The 16078-nt window shown below is 43.8% G+C and overlaps 1 protein-coding gene across 1 annotated transcript; it reads left to right on the forward strand.

Annotated features, from left to right (window-relative positions):
• The first annotated feature begins 13172 nt into the window (after positions 1-13172).
• LOC109942267 (transcription factor VOZ1) lies at positions 13173-15491 on the forward strand. The gene is made up of 3 exons (XM_020544144.3): positions 13173-13472; positions 13749-14429; positions 14514-15491. Exons 2-3 carry the CDS (start codon positions 14042-14044, stop codon positions 15008-15010), a joined length of 885 nt encoding a protein of 294 aa, XP_020399733.2. The 5' UTR covers positions 13173-13472; positions 13749-14041; the 3' UTR covers positions 15011-15491.
• The last annotated feature ends 587 nt before the right edge of the window (positions 15492-16078 follow it).

Genomic DNA, 16078 nt, shown 5'->3' on the forward strand with positions numbered 1-16078 from the left:
GGGACGTGCCAATTCTTAGGAAGGTCCCTGGTGTCTTGGAGTTCTAAGAAACAAACTTTCGTTGCCCTATCCACTGCTGAGGCCGAGTATGTTGCCGCAGGACAATGTTGCGCGCAACTACTTTGGATGAGGCAAACCCTCAGGGACTTTGGCTACAATCTGAGCAAAGTCCCACTCCTATGTGACAATGAGAGTGCAATCCGCCTGGCGGATAATCCAGTTGAACACAGCCGCACAAAGCACATAGACATCCGGCATCACTTTTAGAGAGACCACCAGCAAAAGGGAGATATCGAAGTGTTTTATGTTAGCACCGAGAACCAGCTAGCCGATATCTTTACCAAGCCTCTAGATGAGTCAACCTTTTGCAGGTTGCGTAGTGAGCTAAATGTCTTAGATTCGCAGAACTTGGATTGATTTATAGCATACATGTGTTTTATGCCTTGATCATGTTCCTTATGCATTTTGTTGTTATTTATGATGCTCAAGCTGTACAAGCACTCCCCGGACCTCACCAGTCCATTTGCAAGTGTGCACATATTTAGGGGGAGGCATGCTACAACTTGACTCTTTGAGACTAACCATGTGCTTGAGTGTTCTTAAATTAGTCTCAAAGGTGTATTGAAAGGGAAAGGTGGACTTGGACCATGAAAGACTTCCACTGCACTCCGATGAGAGGGTAACTAACTCCAAGTTCATCTCCAAACTCTTATGGCCTTTTATTCTTATTTGAAGATTTTGGTGAGGCAATGGGGTTTAAAGGGCCAAGATTGATCCCGTTTTGGTGCTTGATGCCAAAGGGGGAGAAAATAAGGCCAAAGCAAGAAATGGATCAGCTACCACTTGAGAATTTTGAAAATAGTAGAGTTAGAGTTTTTGTTTTGTCAAAATCCTCTTAATATCTCTTCTTGTCAAAAGTTGGTCTCTTGTGGGGAGAATGTTTGCTTATGGGAAAAAGGGGGAGTTTTTGAATCTTTGATCAATTTCTCTTGGAATACCTTTCTCTATGCCTTAACAAGGGAATTTGACTTAGAGATAGGAAATTGAGTTTGATTTGCAAAAAACAAACCAAGTGGTGGCAAAGAATGATCCAAATATGCCAAATTTGAATCAAAACAAATTCTTGTTCTCATTTGCATTGATGTTGCACTTCTATATGTTGCTTTTTGTTGTGTTGGCATAAATCACCAAAAAGGGGGAGATTGAAAGGGAAATGTGCCCTTGGGCCATTTCTAAGTATTTTGGTGATTAAGTGAACACAAATGGTTATATGTTAAACTATGACAAATGGTGGACAAAGTGCAAATCAATACAAAGGTATGATTCTAGACGTAGTACATTGGTTTTTGTGTACTAACATATTTGTCTAAGTGCTAGAATCAGAGAAAAAACAAATGGAAAAGACTTGGCTCGAGCAGCCAAGACTCTGCTCAGTCTGGGTGCACCGGACAGTGTCCGGTGCGCCAGGCTGGCGCTGGTCAACTGGCCGCTCTCGGGAACTCAACGGCGGCGTACGACTAAAAATCACCGTGAGCCAACGGTCGGCCGAGCCAACGGTCGGCCGCGCAATCCGCGCATGACGCGTGGCCGGGCCAACGGTCTGATGGGGGCCCCGGACTGTCCGGTGTACACCGGACAGTATCCGGTGCGCCAACGGCTCCAAATCGTCAACGGTCGGCTGCGCCAGAACAGGAAAGAAATCTGCACCGGACTGTGTCCGGTGGTGCACCGGACTGTCCGGTGCACCAGTCGACAGAAGGCAAGAATTGCCTTCCTGGATTGCTCTCAACGGCTCCTAGCTGCCTTGGGGCTATAAAAGGGACCCCTAGGCGCATGAAGGAGGACACCAAGCATTCTTTGATCATCTCTTAGCACCAAGACATCTCTCTAGCGCATTTGATTTGTTGTGATAGCAATTTGAGCTCCTCTTGAGTTGAGAACTCCGTGTGTGATCTTAGAGCTCAAGTTGTGACTTGTGTGCGTGTTTGTGCTCGTGCTTTGAGGCTTGTGTGTGTTGCTCTTCCCACTCTTACATTTGTGCTTCTTTGTGATCATTTCATTGTAAGGGTGAGAGGCTCCAAGTTGTGGAGATTCCTCGCAAACGGGAAAGAGTAAAGGAAAAAGAACACCGTGGTATTCAAGTTGATCATTGGATCACTTGAAAGGAGTTGAGTGCAACTCTCATCCATTGGGACGCCACAACGTGGACTAGGCAAGTGTTGTACTTGGCCGAACCACGGGATAAATCTCTATGTCTCTTGTGCTTGTTCTCACTGTGTCAATTGTGGTTCACAAGAGCTCTCCTTAGCCACTTGATTTCATTGTGCTAACACTTAATCAAGTTTGTGACTTTAAGTTTCAAGTTTTTACAGGATCACCTATTCACCCCCCCCCTCTAGGTGCTCTCAGCTGCGCACCAGAAAGACCACGCACAAATCTACTGGACCCATTGGCGTACCCCGCCATCAACTTGCTCCAAGACATGAAGAAAGTTATGCCTGATCATCTTCTTGATGCCTTTGAATTCCCCATACCTATCTAAGGCATACCAACTTAAGCTTGTTTTCCCTACGTATCTAATCAGATACTAATCCTTGACCTTGTGATCTCTATAATGGGCATAGAAATATGCTTGGGGCTGAATTAACAGTCTCCCATCGTACTTCTTTCATCAAGTTTAGGTTATGGCCATGCCTTGTTCATTTCATCGGGCCATGATCTATTTGGCTCTCTGCTTGTAACCATCTTTACTGATAGAGTATCTCTTTGTATATTGTCACCCTTGCCCAATCCATTAGTGTCACGCGAGATTTCTTATTGGTTACGTCTGGCAATGGTGTTATGACTAAAACCGATGGCACCGCGATGAAACCGAGGGCCTCCTGTGGATGCACACACATGGTTGCGCTACTTGGCACCCGCTGGTATCACCGTTAATAGTCATAATCCATTATTAGACTATATCGATATGTTATCTTTGCGCAAACTGTTCTTACCACGTGAGATTCATTATTGGTGCCAGTTTTGTAATGGTGTCATGGTTAAGAACTTATGGTACCGCGGCGAAACTGAGAGCCTCCTGTGAATGTGCACACAGGATTTTGCTGCTTGGCGCATGCCGGTATCGAGGTCTCTAGTCATGATCCATTATGGAATTACACTGATATGTTATCTTTCATTGACCCTTCCTTGAAACAATTTCTATGTTGTTTGTGAAGAGATCAAGCAACATCTGTCATTTCCGTTGGATCAAAAGGGCATACCACTTTCATGTGTAGTCTTATTTCTTTTGATCTGGGTAGTGACTACTCATACAAGTTCCCTTTACATCCTTTGTGTAAAGGTGAAGCCTTGGAGCTTTTTAGTGTTGAAAAACAACTGATTAGCTCTCAAAATAGAGATCTGCTTCCCCTGCTGCTGAAATGCAGGAGTTTGGACATTCGCTCTCTTATTTAACCCATGTATTCCCTAACCAAGTGGATAATTCATCTCGCATGAAGAAACAGATGAACAACATGACCAAATAGATTTCTACCCAAATGCATGACCTTTTGCTAGTAAATGTGAACTCTCAACCATTGGCTTACCGATGGTACTGAGAGAACTTACCCAATGCCAAAAGTAGTTCAACAAGTTGGTTTTGACTAACTTGTAACTGCCAATGAATGAAGGCTGAGTTTAGAGATCGTTTTATCAAGTGGTCTAAACTCACTTTGGTTCAACCCACCCTAAAGAAAGTACTTACCAAAATCAAATTAAGTCGACCAGTAACCACCTAATTATCGCTCTAGTCGCGCCTCGACCGCCTCACGCGTGCTTTTCCTGCGTGTGTGATCATGCCGATCCATGACTAGTGTTGGATAAAATGGACTGGTTGCAAAGTCCGCATCTACAGATCCCTTCACTGGTGATTTTCTTGAATCTATATCACCTTTCGTGGACTTGGATTCCCTGGCTAACACAAGTTGACTGTGATGTTGTTCGACATTCACACCCGTCTCGTGTGCTATGAACTTACTGTAACCACTTGTTGGTAAACCTCTTTCTGAGTGTTTTACCCAAGATGGTGCATCTGCTTCTGTTTGGGTAAAATTGCATAATTGCCGCTCGCCCAACAGACTCAGATAGTACAGTGCCATTAGAAGAAGCAAATTGCACACATGGAACCTCATGTGTTCTTCTGGCTGACATCGTCTCTATTGGTGGACAAAGATAAAGATTGAAATCGCATGCTATGTGGCGAGATGTGACACTTGTAGATGTGTCAAGGCCATACACATGAAAGGTGCTGGGCCATTGCAATCATTACCAATTCCAACATGGAAATGGGAGGATATTAGTATGGACTTTATTGTGGGATTACCAAGGACCGCCAAAGGGTATGATTCTATCTGGGTTATCGTAGATCGACTTATGAAGATTGCCCACTTCCTTCCAGTCAGAGTAAAGTATACAGTGGCCACGTATGCAGAATTATACATTGCCCATATTCTCAATTTGCATGGTGTTCCAAAGATTATAGTGTCGGATCGTGGACCGCAATTCGTGTCCAAATTTTGGGAAGAACTTCACAAGGCTTTGGATACCAAGTTGCTCCATAGTTCGGCCTATCATCCTCAAACCAGTGGACAGACTGAGAGGGTAAATCAAATACTTGAAGATATGTTACGGGCTTGTGCTTTGGAATTTCCCCAAAAATGGGATGATTGTTTACCATTAGCGGAGTTCTCATATAATAATAGCTATCAAGAAAGCATTAAGATGGCACCCTTTGAAGCTTTATATGGACGACGATGTCGTACTCCGTTAAATTGGTCTGAACCAGGTGAAAGGTACTTTTTCAGACCTGATATGGTAAAGGAGACAGAAGCGAAGGTTCAACGAATAATTCATAATTTGAAGAAAGCTCAAGCTCGGCAGAAGAGTTATGTAGACACCCACCGGATACCCTTGTACTTTCCAGTTGGAGACTATGTCTACCTGAAAGTTTCACCAATGAAGGTGTATCACGTTTCGGGGTAAAAGGGAAGCTTACACCCCGGTATATTGGTCCTTTTCCTATCCTTGAAAGATACGGACCAGTGGCATACCGACTTCAGTAGCCCGAAGCCTTGTCTGTAGTACATAATGTGTTCCACGTGTCTCAATTGAAGAAGTGTCTTCGGGTTCCCGATCGAACCGTTGACGTAACAGATGTTGCCCTAGAACCAGACTTGACATATTCTGAGCACCCTATTCGAGTCTTGGATCAAAAGGACAGAATTACCCGAAGAAAAACTCTCAAGTTTTACAAGATACAGTGGAACCAGCATTCAGAAGATGAGGCTATACATGGGAAACTCAGGACTTTTTAGAAAAGAATTTCCCAGGCTTTTTAGCCTCATGTAATTTGTAAAGTGTGTATAGTTGCTATAATAAAGGAGTAAATCCCAAACCACCCCTGCCATGTACCAAAAATAAGGAAATAAAGACATGTCGTGTTTCTTTTCCATTACTTGCCCTAGGACTTTTAATCTCGGGACGAGATTCTTTTATGGGGGGAAGGATGTAACACCCCTGGTGTTACTTTCACTAAAACTTGAGCATAACATCATAAGCATTGGCATTGCATATGTTTGACACACCTAGAGTGCATTCACTAGGCAAAAATTTCAAACAAGTTGTATTGATATGGCATTCTGCAAATAAGACCCTAGTGTAGGGTACTTAACCTTAAATAGGGTTCTGAAGGGTAAACAAGAGCCAAATAGAGAAAACCCTAAAGTTTAAGTGAAATAGTCATAAAATATTCTTAAGAATGGACCTACATTACATTCACACCCCTGAGATATCAAAAATCCTAATTGGGACCCTGGAAAACCCTAAACCTAAACCCTAGGGGGCTAAGTGCAAAATTAGTGCACTTTTGGACTAAAGTGCAAAAACCATGATGTTAAAGTATCTTAAGTCATATGGTCCCAAATCATGAGGGTTTGCAATCCAAAACTTGAGATTTGGACTTAATTGCAAAAGAGCCACACTTGAACTCTTTTGATTAAGTCTGAATTTCAGTGTAATGAACTCATCTTTGGGGCCATGTAACTTCCAAATTCTAAGGTTTTTGCCCTAGGTCACCACATCAATATTGTAGACCTATCAAAGGGGAACAACTTTGCTTAAGAAGGTAAGCATAGTTGTTATGAAGAATTTGGAGATAATTAAACCCAAAGTCAGGCTGTCAGGCTGTCTCAAGACTGAACTTCGTCTGACAGTGTAATGAGGCAATCCTTGAACCCAGATTTAAACATGATCCTGTGCAAGTTTGGGCATGATCCCCATAACAAAATTGTAGCTAGAACATGGGACTATAATTTTGATACAGAGAGTTGAACCGGTTGATGTATGAAATCTGGAAGAAACCGAGCTTCAAGTTGCTCTGTCAGACCCACTGAATAGGCACGGCGATGGTACAGTACCTGATGAAGATCAGATCAACCGCGCATCTCACTGCCGATGACCTCCGCCGCGATTCGTGCCGCCGCCGTTGCGATTCACGCCACCGATGACCCGATAAGGCTGCCAGGTAATAGCTATCCGCCTGGAGATGACTCCGGTGACTAACCGCCGTACCCCCTTGCTTTGCGACCTAAGCAGATAAGCTCGCCGGTGACAGCCATCGCACGACTTGGCGCCACGTGCCCTGGCACCACCACCAGATCGCCGTGAACCGCTGTAATCCTCTGTCCATCGCCGGGAGGCCAGCCACGGTGACCGGACACTAAGCACTTGCGCCAGCGACCTCCCCCTCCTACGACCGCCGCGCGTCACCACTGAAATTCCCGGCCACCGCTGTTGCGCTCTATAAATTGAAGTCACCGTGAGCTCCGTAGTATCGTCACGCACCCAGCCACCAGATATCGTCCTCAATCGTTCACCTGAGAGCTCAAATTTCGGATTTCCCCCAAGAGCACTTGCGAACACCGTAACAAAGACCTCGCCGTGGTCAGCCCGTCACAGGTCTGATCATGCCTTCCTTGTTCTTGTTTTAGCATCTTTATGTGCTAGTGATGCTCACCAACTCACCCAATCGAGCTAAGACCCCATGGATCGCCGGGAACGCGATTGATTACCCGTGGTGCCCGCTGTTACCCTGGGCAGAGCAAGGTAGACTGCCATTTATGAAATTGGTTAAGGGGAAGTGTGCGGGTGGGGTCTAATCTGGTCTCTACCACACAGGAGCTCCAGTTGTTGCGGTACGGCCGGCGTAGGCTCGCCGGAGCGCGGGTCGACGCCGTTCGTCGTTGTGGACCTTGGTCTGCGAAGAATTAGAACGTGAGGGGGTTTCTTGTAAAATGTTAGTGACTTACGGGAACAGTGCAAGAGCCCACTTTTGGTTATCGAGAATGCCGAGGGCCTTTTTGCAAAGTGGCCGCAGGCGCGCGTGCGCGGGCGCGCGTGTTTTTGCCTGGGTTTGGGCCGCTTGGGCTACTTTCGGCCCAGTCCTGTTCACAGTTTTCTCTTTTTCTTTTTTCTACCAGGACTAAAACAATTTTAGCAAATTGCAGAAAAATGGTAAAAATGTCAAACCAATTTTCCTAGATTCCTAATTTTCCATAGTATTTAATAAAAATAGTTTTATGATTTTTAGGTCAAATAGGGAATTTTGGAGCATTTAAAATAGCCTAAAACCTTGTTTGTGGATTTTTAGAAAATAGATAATAATTCCAAAAATCCCCAATCTTTTTAGATGACCTTTATATAATATTTAGAAGCCTTGGGTAGATTTTGGTATGATTTGGACCATGTTTGATAAATAGAACCCAAACCCCCCCCTTCTCTTTGAACTTCACTGTTGACTCCGGAAACCCTAAGTTCTCGGAGTTTCGTGAAGGAAAGTTGTATTCAAGACTTTAGATAATAAACTCTTATTATCTTTGAACTCTCATGAGCATTACATGGCATTCATTCTTATATATATATATATATATATATATATATATATATATATATATATATATATATATATATATATATATATATATATATATATATATATATATATATATATATATATATATATATATATGGTTATATTTAGAAAACGAGGAAGAAGTTGAAGTAGAAGAAGAGAAGACTTCACCGCCACCACCTGCGGAACATCAGGCAGGAAATTGTTTTTACTTTGACATCTGCGGATCCGAGCCTGACTCGCCTATAAACGAAGGCAAGCCCCGGTGCATTTGCCACCTCCTTGTGTTTTAAAAATCTTTTTCACTTGCTTGATGCATTAGGTGATAGGAGTTGATTGCTAAAACAATTCCTGCATTACCTTCCTTGGATTTGATTACCTTCCTTGAAATCCCTGTTTTACAAAAGAATTTTGATGCTTAGCCTTGCTTTAGAAAAACAAAATGTTTTGTTTTTACAAAAGATGATGTGGCAAAAGTGGGTGGATGTTTTCGGAAATAAAACTTGATGGTGGATCCATCATGGTCGTGATGGGTTCAACATCGGAAAAGATGTACCTCTGCCAGGTACCAAACTTTGGGTTTGAAATGATTAAGCTAAGACCGGGCGGGTGACTTGCACGAGAAAGGAGTCTCGGTGTAGTGTCACCGTCTGAGTCGATTAAGGACCGTGTCGATGTAGGCCTGCTGACCGAGGACCCTTTAACTGGTCACATGCCTCGTCATGGGTAAGCTTTGCCTTGGGCAGACTAAGGCCAGAATAAGATAACACGCAATGGGAGTGGAGCGATGGCGAGAGTAGCGTGTACCCTCCGTGGCAAGAGGCTGGACGGTGGTGTATCTGTGCTCTCGGTTGACGTGAACCTGATCTGGTCTTAAGAACCCCGGTGGCGGGTTGACATATGCAAGGGTTAAGTGCTACATATGTCGTGTGATCGGAGATCCTCAGCTGAGTATAATCGATTCGGATCGCCGTACCTCCGCGGTTATGGAGACTTGGTCACTAACTTATACGTAGAACTCCAGTGAAGATGAAGGGTTGATAAGAAATTGGCTAGTGCAGGTCAAGTGCTTGAACTAGGGTAGAAAGAACTCTAGTTGCAGGTAATCTTACTTAACCTGACAAATTAAAATTGGATTTTTAAGGATCCACTTTAGTAAGCATTTCTGCAAACAGAGTCATTGATTATTGATAAGCCTTACCTTGACACCCTTAAGCCAGCATACCCTTGAGAGTCTTTTCTTTAGTCGGGTAAGTCTTGCTGAGTAATTCCATACTCAGGGTTTTATTCCCTATTGTTTTTAGGTGAGGAAGCAACAAACTTTTGTTGTTTCTGTTCCAAGGTGGTCACAAAAGAAGAAAACCAAGAGTAAAAGCTGCGGGAGGAAGGGTTCCTCCATAAGAACTTTTGTTTAAAAACTTAATGGGAGGGGTTTTTGCCTCCCTTGGTGTGTAATAATAATACTATGCACTCGTAGATTATATCCTGGTCTGTAATATATAACTTTGTCTTACTTTTAAATAAAGGTAAGTTAATGTAATTGCTTCCGCATTCTCGTAACTCCGATGCTTGTAATGTCTGCGTGACGGGTGAAACGCTCTTGGAAAAGGTAAGAAAAGCAGATACCGAACTTGTCAAGTGATTCAGGGGCACCTACAGGGTTGTCTGAGGTCCGTTGGACAAGGACAACTGTAGGTGGCCTAATGACTTGGGAGGTTCCGTCACAACTTTTATAATTGTGCCAAAATGGTACATGTAGGTCTACATAGTGTAGGCACAAACCACAAAAAGTTTGGCTGAAAAAAGAAAAAAATAAAAATATACTTTTCCTGAGTGTCCAAAGGTGACACTCGGCAAAGTGTACTGTGCCGAGTGTCATACATGAGACACTTGGCAAAGAGGCTTCTTTGCCGAGTGCCAAAGCCCGGCGCTCGGCAAAGATAACGGCCGTCAGCTATAGACGGCGGCTGACGACCCTTTGTTGAGTGCCGCCATTCACCGAGTGTTTGGCACTCGGCAAAGATTTCTTTGCCGAGTGTCTTTCTGTGCCGAGAGTCCTGTTCTCGGTAAATACGGTCATTACCGAGAGCAGGACTTTGCCAAGTGCAGCACTCGGCAAAGCGCCGAGCACTTGGCAAAGAGCCGGATTCCGATAGTGATCACCTTCTGTGTTGCACATGATGTTAATGTGCACTTAAATGGCAGATATGGTGTTTAGTTTTTCCTGATCTCTTGATTTGGCTATCTTATACAATTTACCATGAAGATATTTCACTGGATAAAGCATAATTTACTGTATTTTTATTGATGAAGATGAATAACAAGCTCACAAAATAGTCCCATTTTTCTGCACTTTTCTTGTGAACAAAAAAACTGTTAGATAATAGCAAGAATATGTTTCATGAAATGCAGTGTGGTCAATGGTGCACTTGAGTATCTTGGGAAGGATCTTGAAAACGTTGTCTTACAGGATATGGCATAGTTTTACATGCTTAACTTATTCATATTTTTTCCCATGTGTTTGTAATTAAAGGAAGAACATCTGACACTTGGATTGACCGTGCAGTGCAGTGCAATGCCAAAGCATACAATTGACATGTTTTCTAAAATACTACCTCCGTTCACAAATATATGACACTATTAACCTTTTTAAAAACTTTGACCACTCGTATTATTTTAAATATTTGTTAAAAAATGTAAAATTTTAAGTCAAACACAAACTACTTTAAGTGATAAAACAAATCATAAAAAAAATGATAACTCATTTTTTGAATAAAACGAGTGGTTAAAGTTTTTTTTTTACAAAGCCAATAGTGCCATATATTTATGAACGGAGGGAGTAGCAGATATATGACTATAATAATCACTAAATTATAATAGTTGTTTTTGTGAGATATTTTGTTGCCATACACGGCACCAGATATCTGCTTATTACTCAGGATGGGTGGTTACTGGTTAGCACCTCCCTGGGCTGGTGCAATACTAGTAGGGTTCTTTTACCGGTGAATCTTTGATTGATAAATTTAGGCGGACAAGAACATTCATTTATAGGATGCGTCCATCATCTCACACTCACTTTTTTAGTTTGTTTGATCCATCACCACCTTATTTCGCATAATTAGTTAGTTAGTACTAATATGAGAAATGGTATCACTCTACCAAATTTATGATGTATCACCTTATTTTAGATGGAGTGGTTCCTCAAATCAAACAACGTCCATTCTCGATGTGTTTTAAACTATTTAGTATTTATTATAAATATGATTTTATTAGTTTTGGTATCTATACGACTGCTGGAGTGGCGCTTTTTGTTGTAGTAGTATTTAAATGGCAGATGTATGTGTTGGACACCAAATGGGTGACCGGACAGTCCGTCCCTATGGTCGGACGGTCTGCACTGGTGGTGCGGATGGCCCCTGCGCGCGCAGACAACTATGGTTCCGAGTTTCTTGCTACGGTTGTTAGTCCGGGAGATTGGTTTGTAACGGGTCTAACCTCCCTCATCTATCTCTACTATTCTATATGAGCCTAACGAGGGCGTCCACAGCTTCCTGTGCCCCCGCTCCCGTGAACCACGCGTGTCAATGTCAACGCGGTCCCCTTCCCCACGTACTGCGCCACCAGAGCCATCACTGCCGCTCGAGCCACCGAGCCATCACCGCCCTTCCCCACGCCTTGCGCCACCATCCCGCCTTCAACACCGCCCTTCTCCATGCGAGATCCCCTTCACCACGCGCTGCGTCACCATGCCGCCATCAATGCCGTGCCGGCAACCGGAGCCATCACCGCTCTATTAAGAAGCGAGCGTCAGCATCCACACCCCCGACGTGTCCCTGTATCTCGCACAGGGGGTCGTCTACAAGGCCCGCGACCCGCGCACAGGCGAGACCGTCACTGGCAACGGCGACACATTCGACAAGATGTTTCGCCGCGAGGTCCGCTACCTCGAGGCATGCCGCAGCCATCCCTGCCTCGTGGATCTCCGCGCTGCGCACCACTTCGCCGCGGGTGCTTTCCTCGTGATGGAGTACGCGGGGTAGAGCCTGCCCGAAGTCATGCGCGCCGAGCGGGCATTCCTAGAGCCTGATGCGCGCCGCGGCGACCCTCTCCTCCCCTCCGAGCGAACTCCTCCTCTTCCTTAGCCACTCTCTGGGATATGGGCTCACTCTGCCTTTCTCCAGCAATGAGAACCCACTAGGTATGCCCACCCCTTCTCATCAATTCCTTCTGTACAAGGTCGAGCTCCCAAACCCTCGATTAAGCCTTTTTATTCAGATCTGAACCAATTTTAAGTTTACTAGGTCTGATTGGAGGAGAAGATAAGCCTCTCGCTCGCGGCGCCTCCGCTCGTGCCCGACTCTCGCCGTCGTAGGCTCCCGGATGGACCCCGCGGGGATGTGCCATCTCAGGCGGGAGGCTGCAGCCCAGTGAGTCTGCCACCAAGCTTGAGTCGATGGAGCGTGCGGAGCGCACTGCGCTAGCGCCCGTTGTTGTGCTGAAGACCGGGTTCTACATCCTGGTGTGGTACACGTTCAGCACGTGTCTCATGCTGTGAGTGGTCTGAATCCCCCTACTGCTTCTCCAGCCACGGAGATGGCAGCTTGACTGCTTCGTTGCTATGTGTTGGTGGTTTGCAGATACTCACAACTGCTCTCATCTGTTCCCGCTCAGGTAACACCAAAGCTCACGGATCTAGTCCCATGTCTGATTCTGCATCTGTGTGTTACCTCCTTGGTTTAGAGAACAGGGATCTGATCTAACTTTGCTGCCAAGGATCTGTAATTGTTTAGACTTCCAAATATGATTCTAACCAATCTGTTGTAAATTTGCGATTTTTTTTCAAAATTTCTTGTGGCAGCAAAGCACCGTCTGGTATTCATTTGTGTTTAGAACATTGTCTGATTCCAAATCTGGTTAGCTTCTCATTACCAGACATGTTTTGATTTTAGATACCCACCTGTCTTGATTTCTGATACTCATCCCTTACTCTTAGTACCTTTTGGACATGAAAATTGTTTATAATGTGTTCTTCTGGTTAATTGTTTGGGAGTGCTAATTTGAATATGTCCTAAAAATAGCTTATCATCTTCATGAGCAGCATGGCCTGAAAATGCCCATGTGTATATTCCTTTTGAGCGATTAACTCTATATATCAAGTTATCTGTAGAATGCAAATAAAAAATCATCAAGAGGAGCATTGATAATCATATGAAACACTTGCCAGATAATATATATGAGGTCTCAAGCTGCGATAAGATGTTTATTGAGCCTCAGAGAGAAGCTGAGCCTGATTCAGACAAATTGAAGCAAGGGAAAAAGCAGGAAATGGAATGGAAGGAGTTCACCAAGGAACCACCGAGTGCTCAAAAATCACTGGTGAAGATATCATCCCGCTTCTTCTCGGCATCTTCTCCTCCAAAGCTGATGGAGAGTTTATGCCTACATCTGTCTTTCGCGGGTTAATGAAATCAGTGCAAAAATAGGCTCCCAAGCTTGTTGCTGGGATATTGCTTCTTGGTGCAGGGTGAGTCCCATGACAATTGCTTTGTGTTTTTTAGGTTTTGCATTTTGCAGTAATGATTTAATTTCGAATAACTGCACTCCATAAATTTACCTTGTTGGCTGGTATTTGTGTACAGATAAAAGCATACTATATCCTGTATATAGTCACCTCGTCTTTGCACTGAAAATTATAAATGGGAATGGAAGTGTTTTCTCTATTATAATTGGTGGACATTCATATCGGTTAGCCTTAGCCAATACCTTAAAGTTTTTTTTTCTTGTTTTATGGGTCCCGTAGGGTCTTCTTCTGAAATAGAGCTGAGAAGAGTCGACTATTTCAGCAGCAAGGAATTGCCACAAGTATTGGAAAGGTAACCTCCACAACAAAGCCACAGTTCGTGAGATATGACAAATTCCACAGAGAGTAAAGAAGCTAATAGAGCTCCTACCTCATCAAGAGGTACAGTTTCATCATCTGAACCTGCTCATCTTCTGATTTCATTTGTTGCAAGTCTATTAATATTCAACTGTTATAATGAAACTTAGCTTGCAGGTAAATTTCTTACACTTTCCATTTCCATATTCAGGATAATGAGGAAGAAGCTTCGCTTTTTGTCATACTGTATTTGCTTCTGTCCAGTGTTTTTGTACCATTATTTTTGTACCATTATTTCAGATTTGTTCACAACAATGACTTCGGCACCTTCTGCATTCCTGAAGCCAAAATGCGCTCTCTGGGACTGCCCCAGGCCTGCTGTTGGATCAGAAAGATGGCATGATTATTGCAGCATGTATCATGCTGATTTGGTTGTGCAAGAAGAGGGCCCTCTAGGCACAATGCCTATGATTCGTCCAAGAGGTATTGATCTGAAAGATGCCCCCTGTTTGCTGCTCTTAGTGCAAAAATCCAAGGAAAAAAATGTTAGGATCCCTATCTGTGAAGGAGCTGCCACTGCAAAGTCTCCGTGGAATGCACCTGGTAAGCTTTTCCTTGGTGACTTGTGCCTTCACATGGTACTAGTGTACGTTTTTACTAACGTTTAGCCATTCTGCACCATTGCAGAACTTTTCGATCTTTACATCTTTGAAGGTGTGTCTATCAGAGAATGGTTGTTTTTTGACAAACCAAGGAGGGCATTTGTTAGTGGAAATCGGAAGCAGCGGTCCTTGCCAGATTACGGCGGCCGTGGTTGGCATGAATCTAGGAAGCAGGCGATGAAGGACTTTGGGGGTCTGAAGAGGTCCTATTACATGGATCCACAACCATCCAACAACTACGAATGGCACCTCTACGAATATGAGATCAATGAGTGCGATGCTTTTGCCTTATATCGTCTTGAGTTCAAGTCTTCAGATGCAAAGAAGATTGTGAAATCCAAATTAGCCTATAATCCACTGAATGAAATTCAGCAGCAAATGGTTAGACTCAGTGCAGACAGTCCTGTAGACAACAAACGGACGGCCCGGGGCAAGCCACATGCTAACCCGACAGCTGTCGATACTAACATCTATTCAGTTCCAAACACCACAGCTCAAGCCAATGTTCCAAATGCTTTTTAGCTAGGGTCACAAGTGGACCAGATGACATATTTGAATGGTAGTGTTGTTTATGGGCCTCATCTGCCGTATGGTTACTCGACTGAAAGAGGTGACTTTTATTGGAACTCAGCTGATGGGACATGAGAAGATGAACACATATTCGATTTATGGCATATTTGGCCTTCAAGTTCTAACAAGTCCAGTTATGGTTATTGGGTCTACTCTATTAGCATGACCCCCCATCTTCTTTTAGTTGGAACTGGTCCAATCTACAGGAAACATCTCTAAAACAAAGGATGTCAATACTGCAGTTCTATTTTCTGGGGTAACTTTTGTCGTTGTAATATAGGTGTATCATGAAAATAGCAAGCAAGCATCTCCCCGATGTGCATGCAGTTGTATCATATGCAAGATAAATCTATGGTTTGGTGGACTGGTAACCTGTCATGCTGGTGGTTCCATTTATCTGTCACGTTGTAGTGCATCAATACATCTTGTTCTGAATCTGGGGGGTGCAATCTTTATCCGCAAACTCTAATTATGCTCTTGAAACTTCCCTCCATTTTGCAGCTGCAGGTTTGTGATTAACATGTGTTGTTTGGAAGCAAGGAGATTAGAGGGAATTGAGGCAGATACAATCCCGAACTATTCAAAATTAAATAGAAAGAGATTATAGCCTTATCAATCTCCTCTAATACTCTTGCTCACAAACAAGCCCGTAGGTAGCTTTGTCATAGCAACAAAAGCCGACGCTAGAGAAGTCCCTATATGATGAACTGATAAACACCGAATGGATGTTTTTGTTTTGAAATGCTGTCATGCTGGAGCGGCTGATGCCAAACGACTGTCGAATACGTTTGTTCTGATAGCTGCTGTGGCTGATGCCTGTCTGGTGAATTGTGAGTAGAGAATAGTTTTGCTTTTGGCTGGTTAGTGACTGATGCCAAAATGAACGGACCCAGTGAACACAGATGGCACAGAGCCATCACGAGTTCGTTATGGGCCTATGGTCTCAGCTGTCTCGCTCTAAAAGAGATGTTATTCTTGCATGTCCATCTCCCGACGAGGCCCAAGAGGCCAAGATTCGGG

This window comes from Zea mays, chromosome 9, assembly GCF_902167145.1.
Source record: "Zea mays cultivar B73 chromosome 9, Zm-B73-REFERENCE-NAM-5.0, whole genome shotgun sequence".
Taxonomy (NCBI): Eukaryota; Viridiplantae; Streptophyta; class Magnoliopsida; order Poales; family Poaceae; genus Zea; species Zea mays.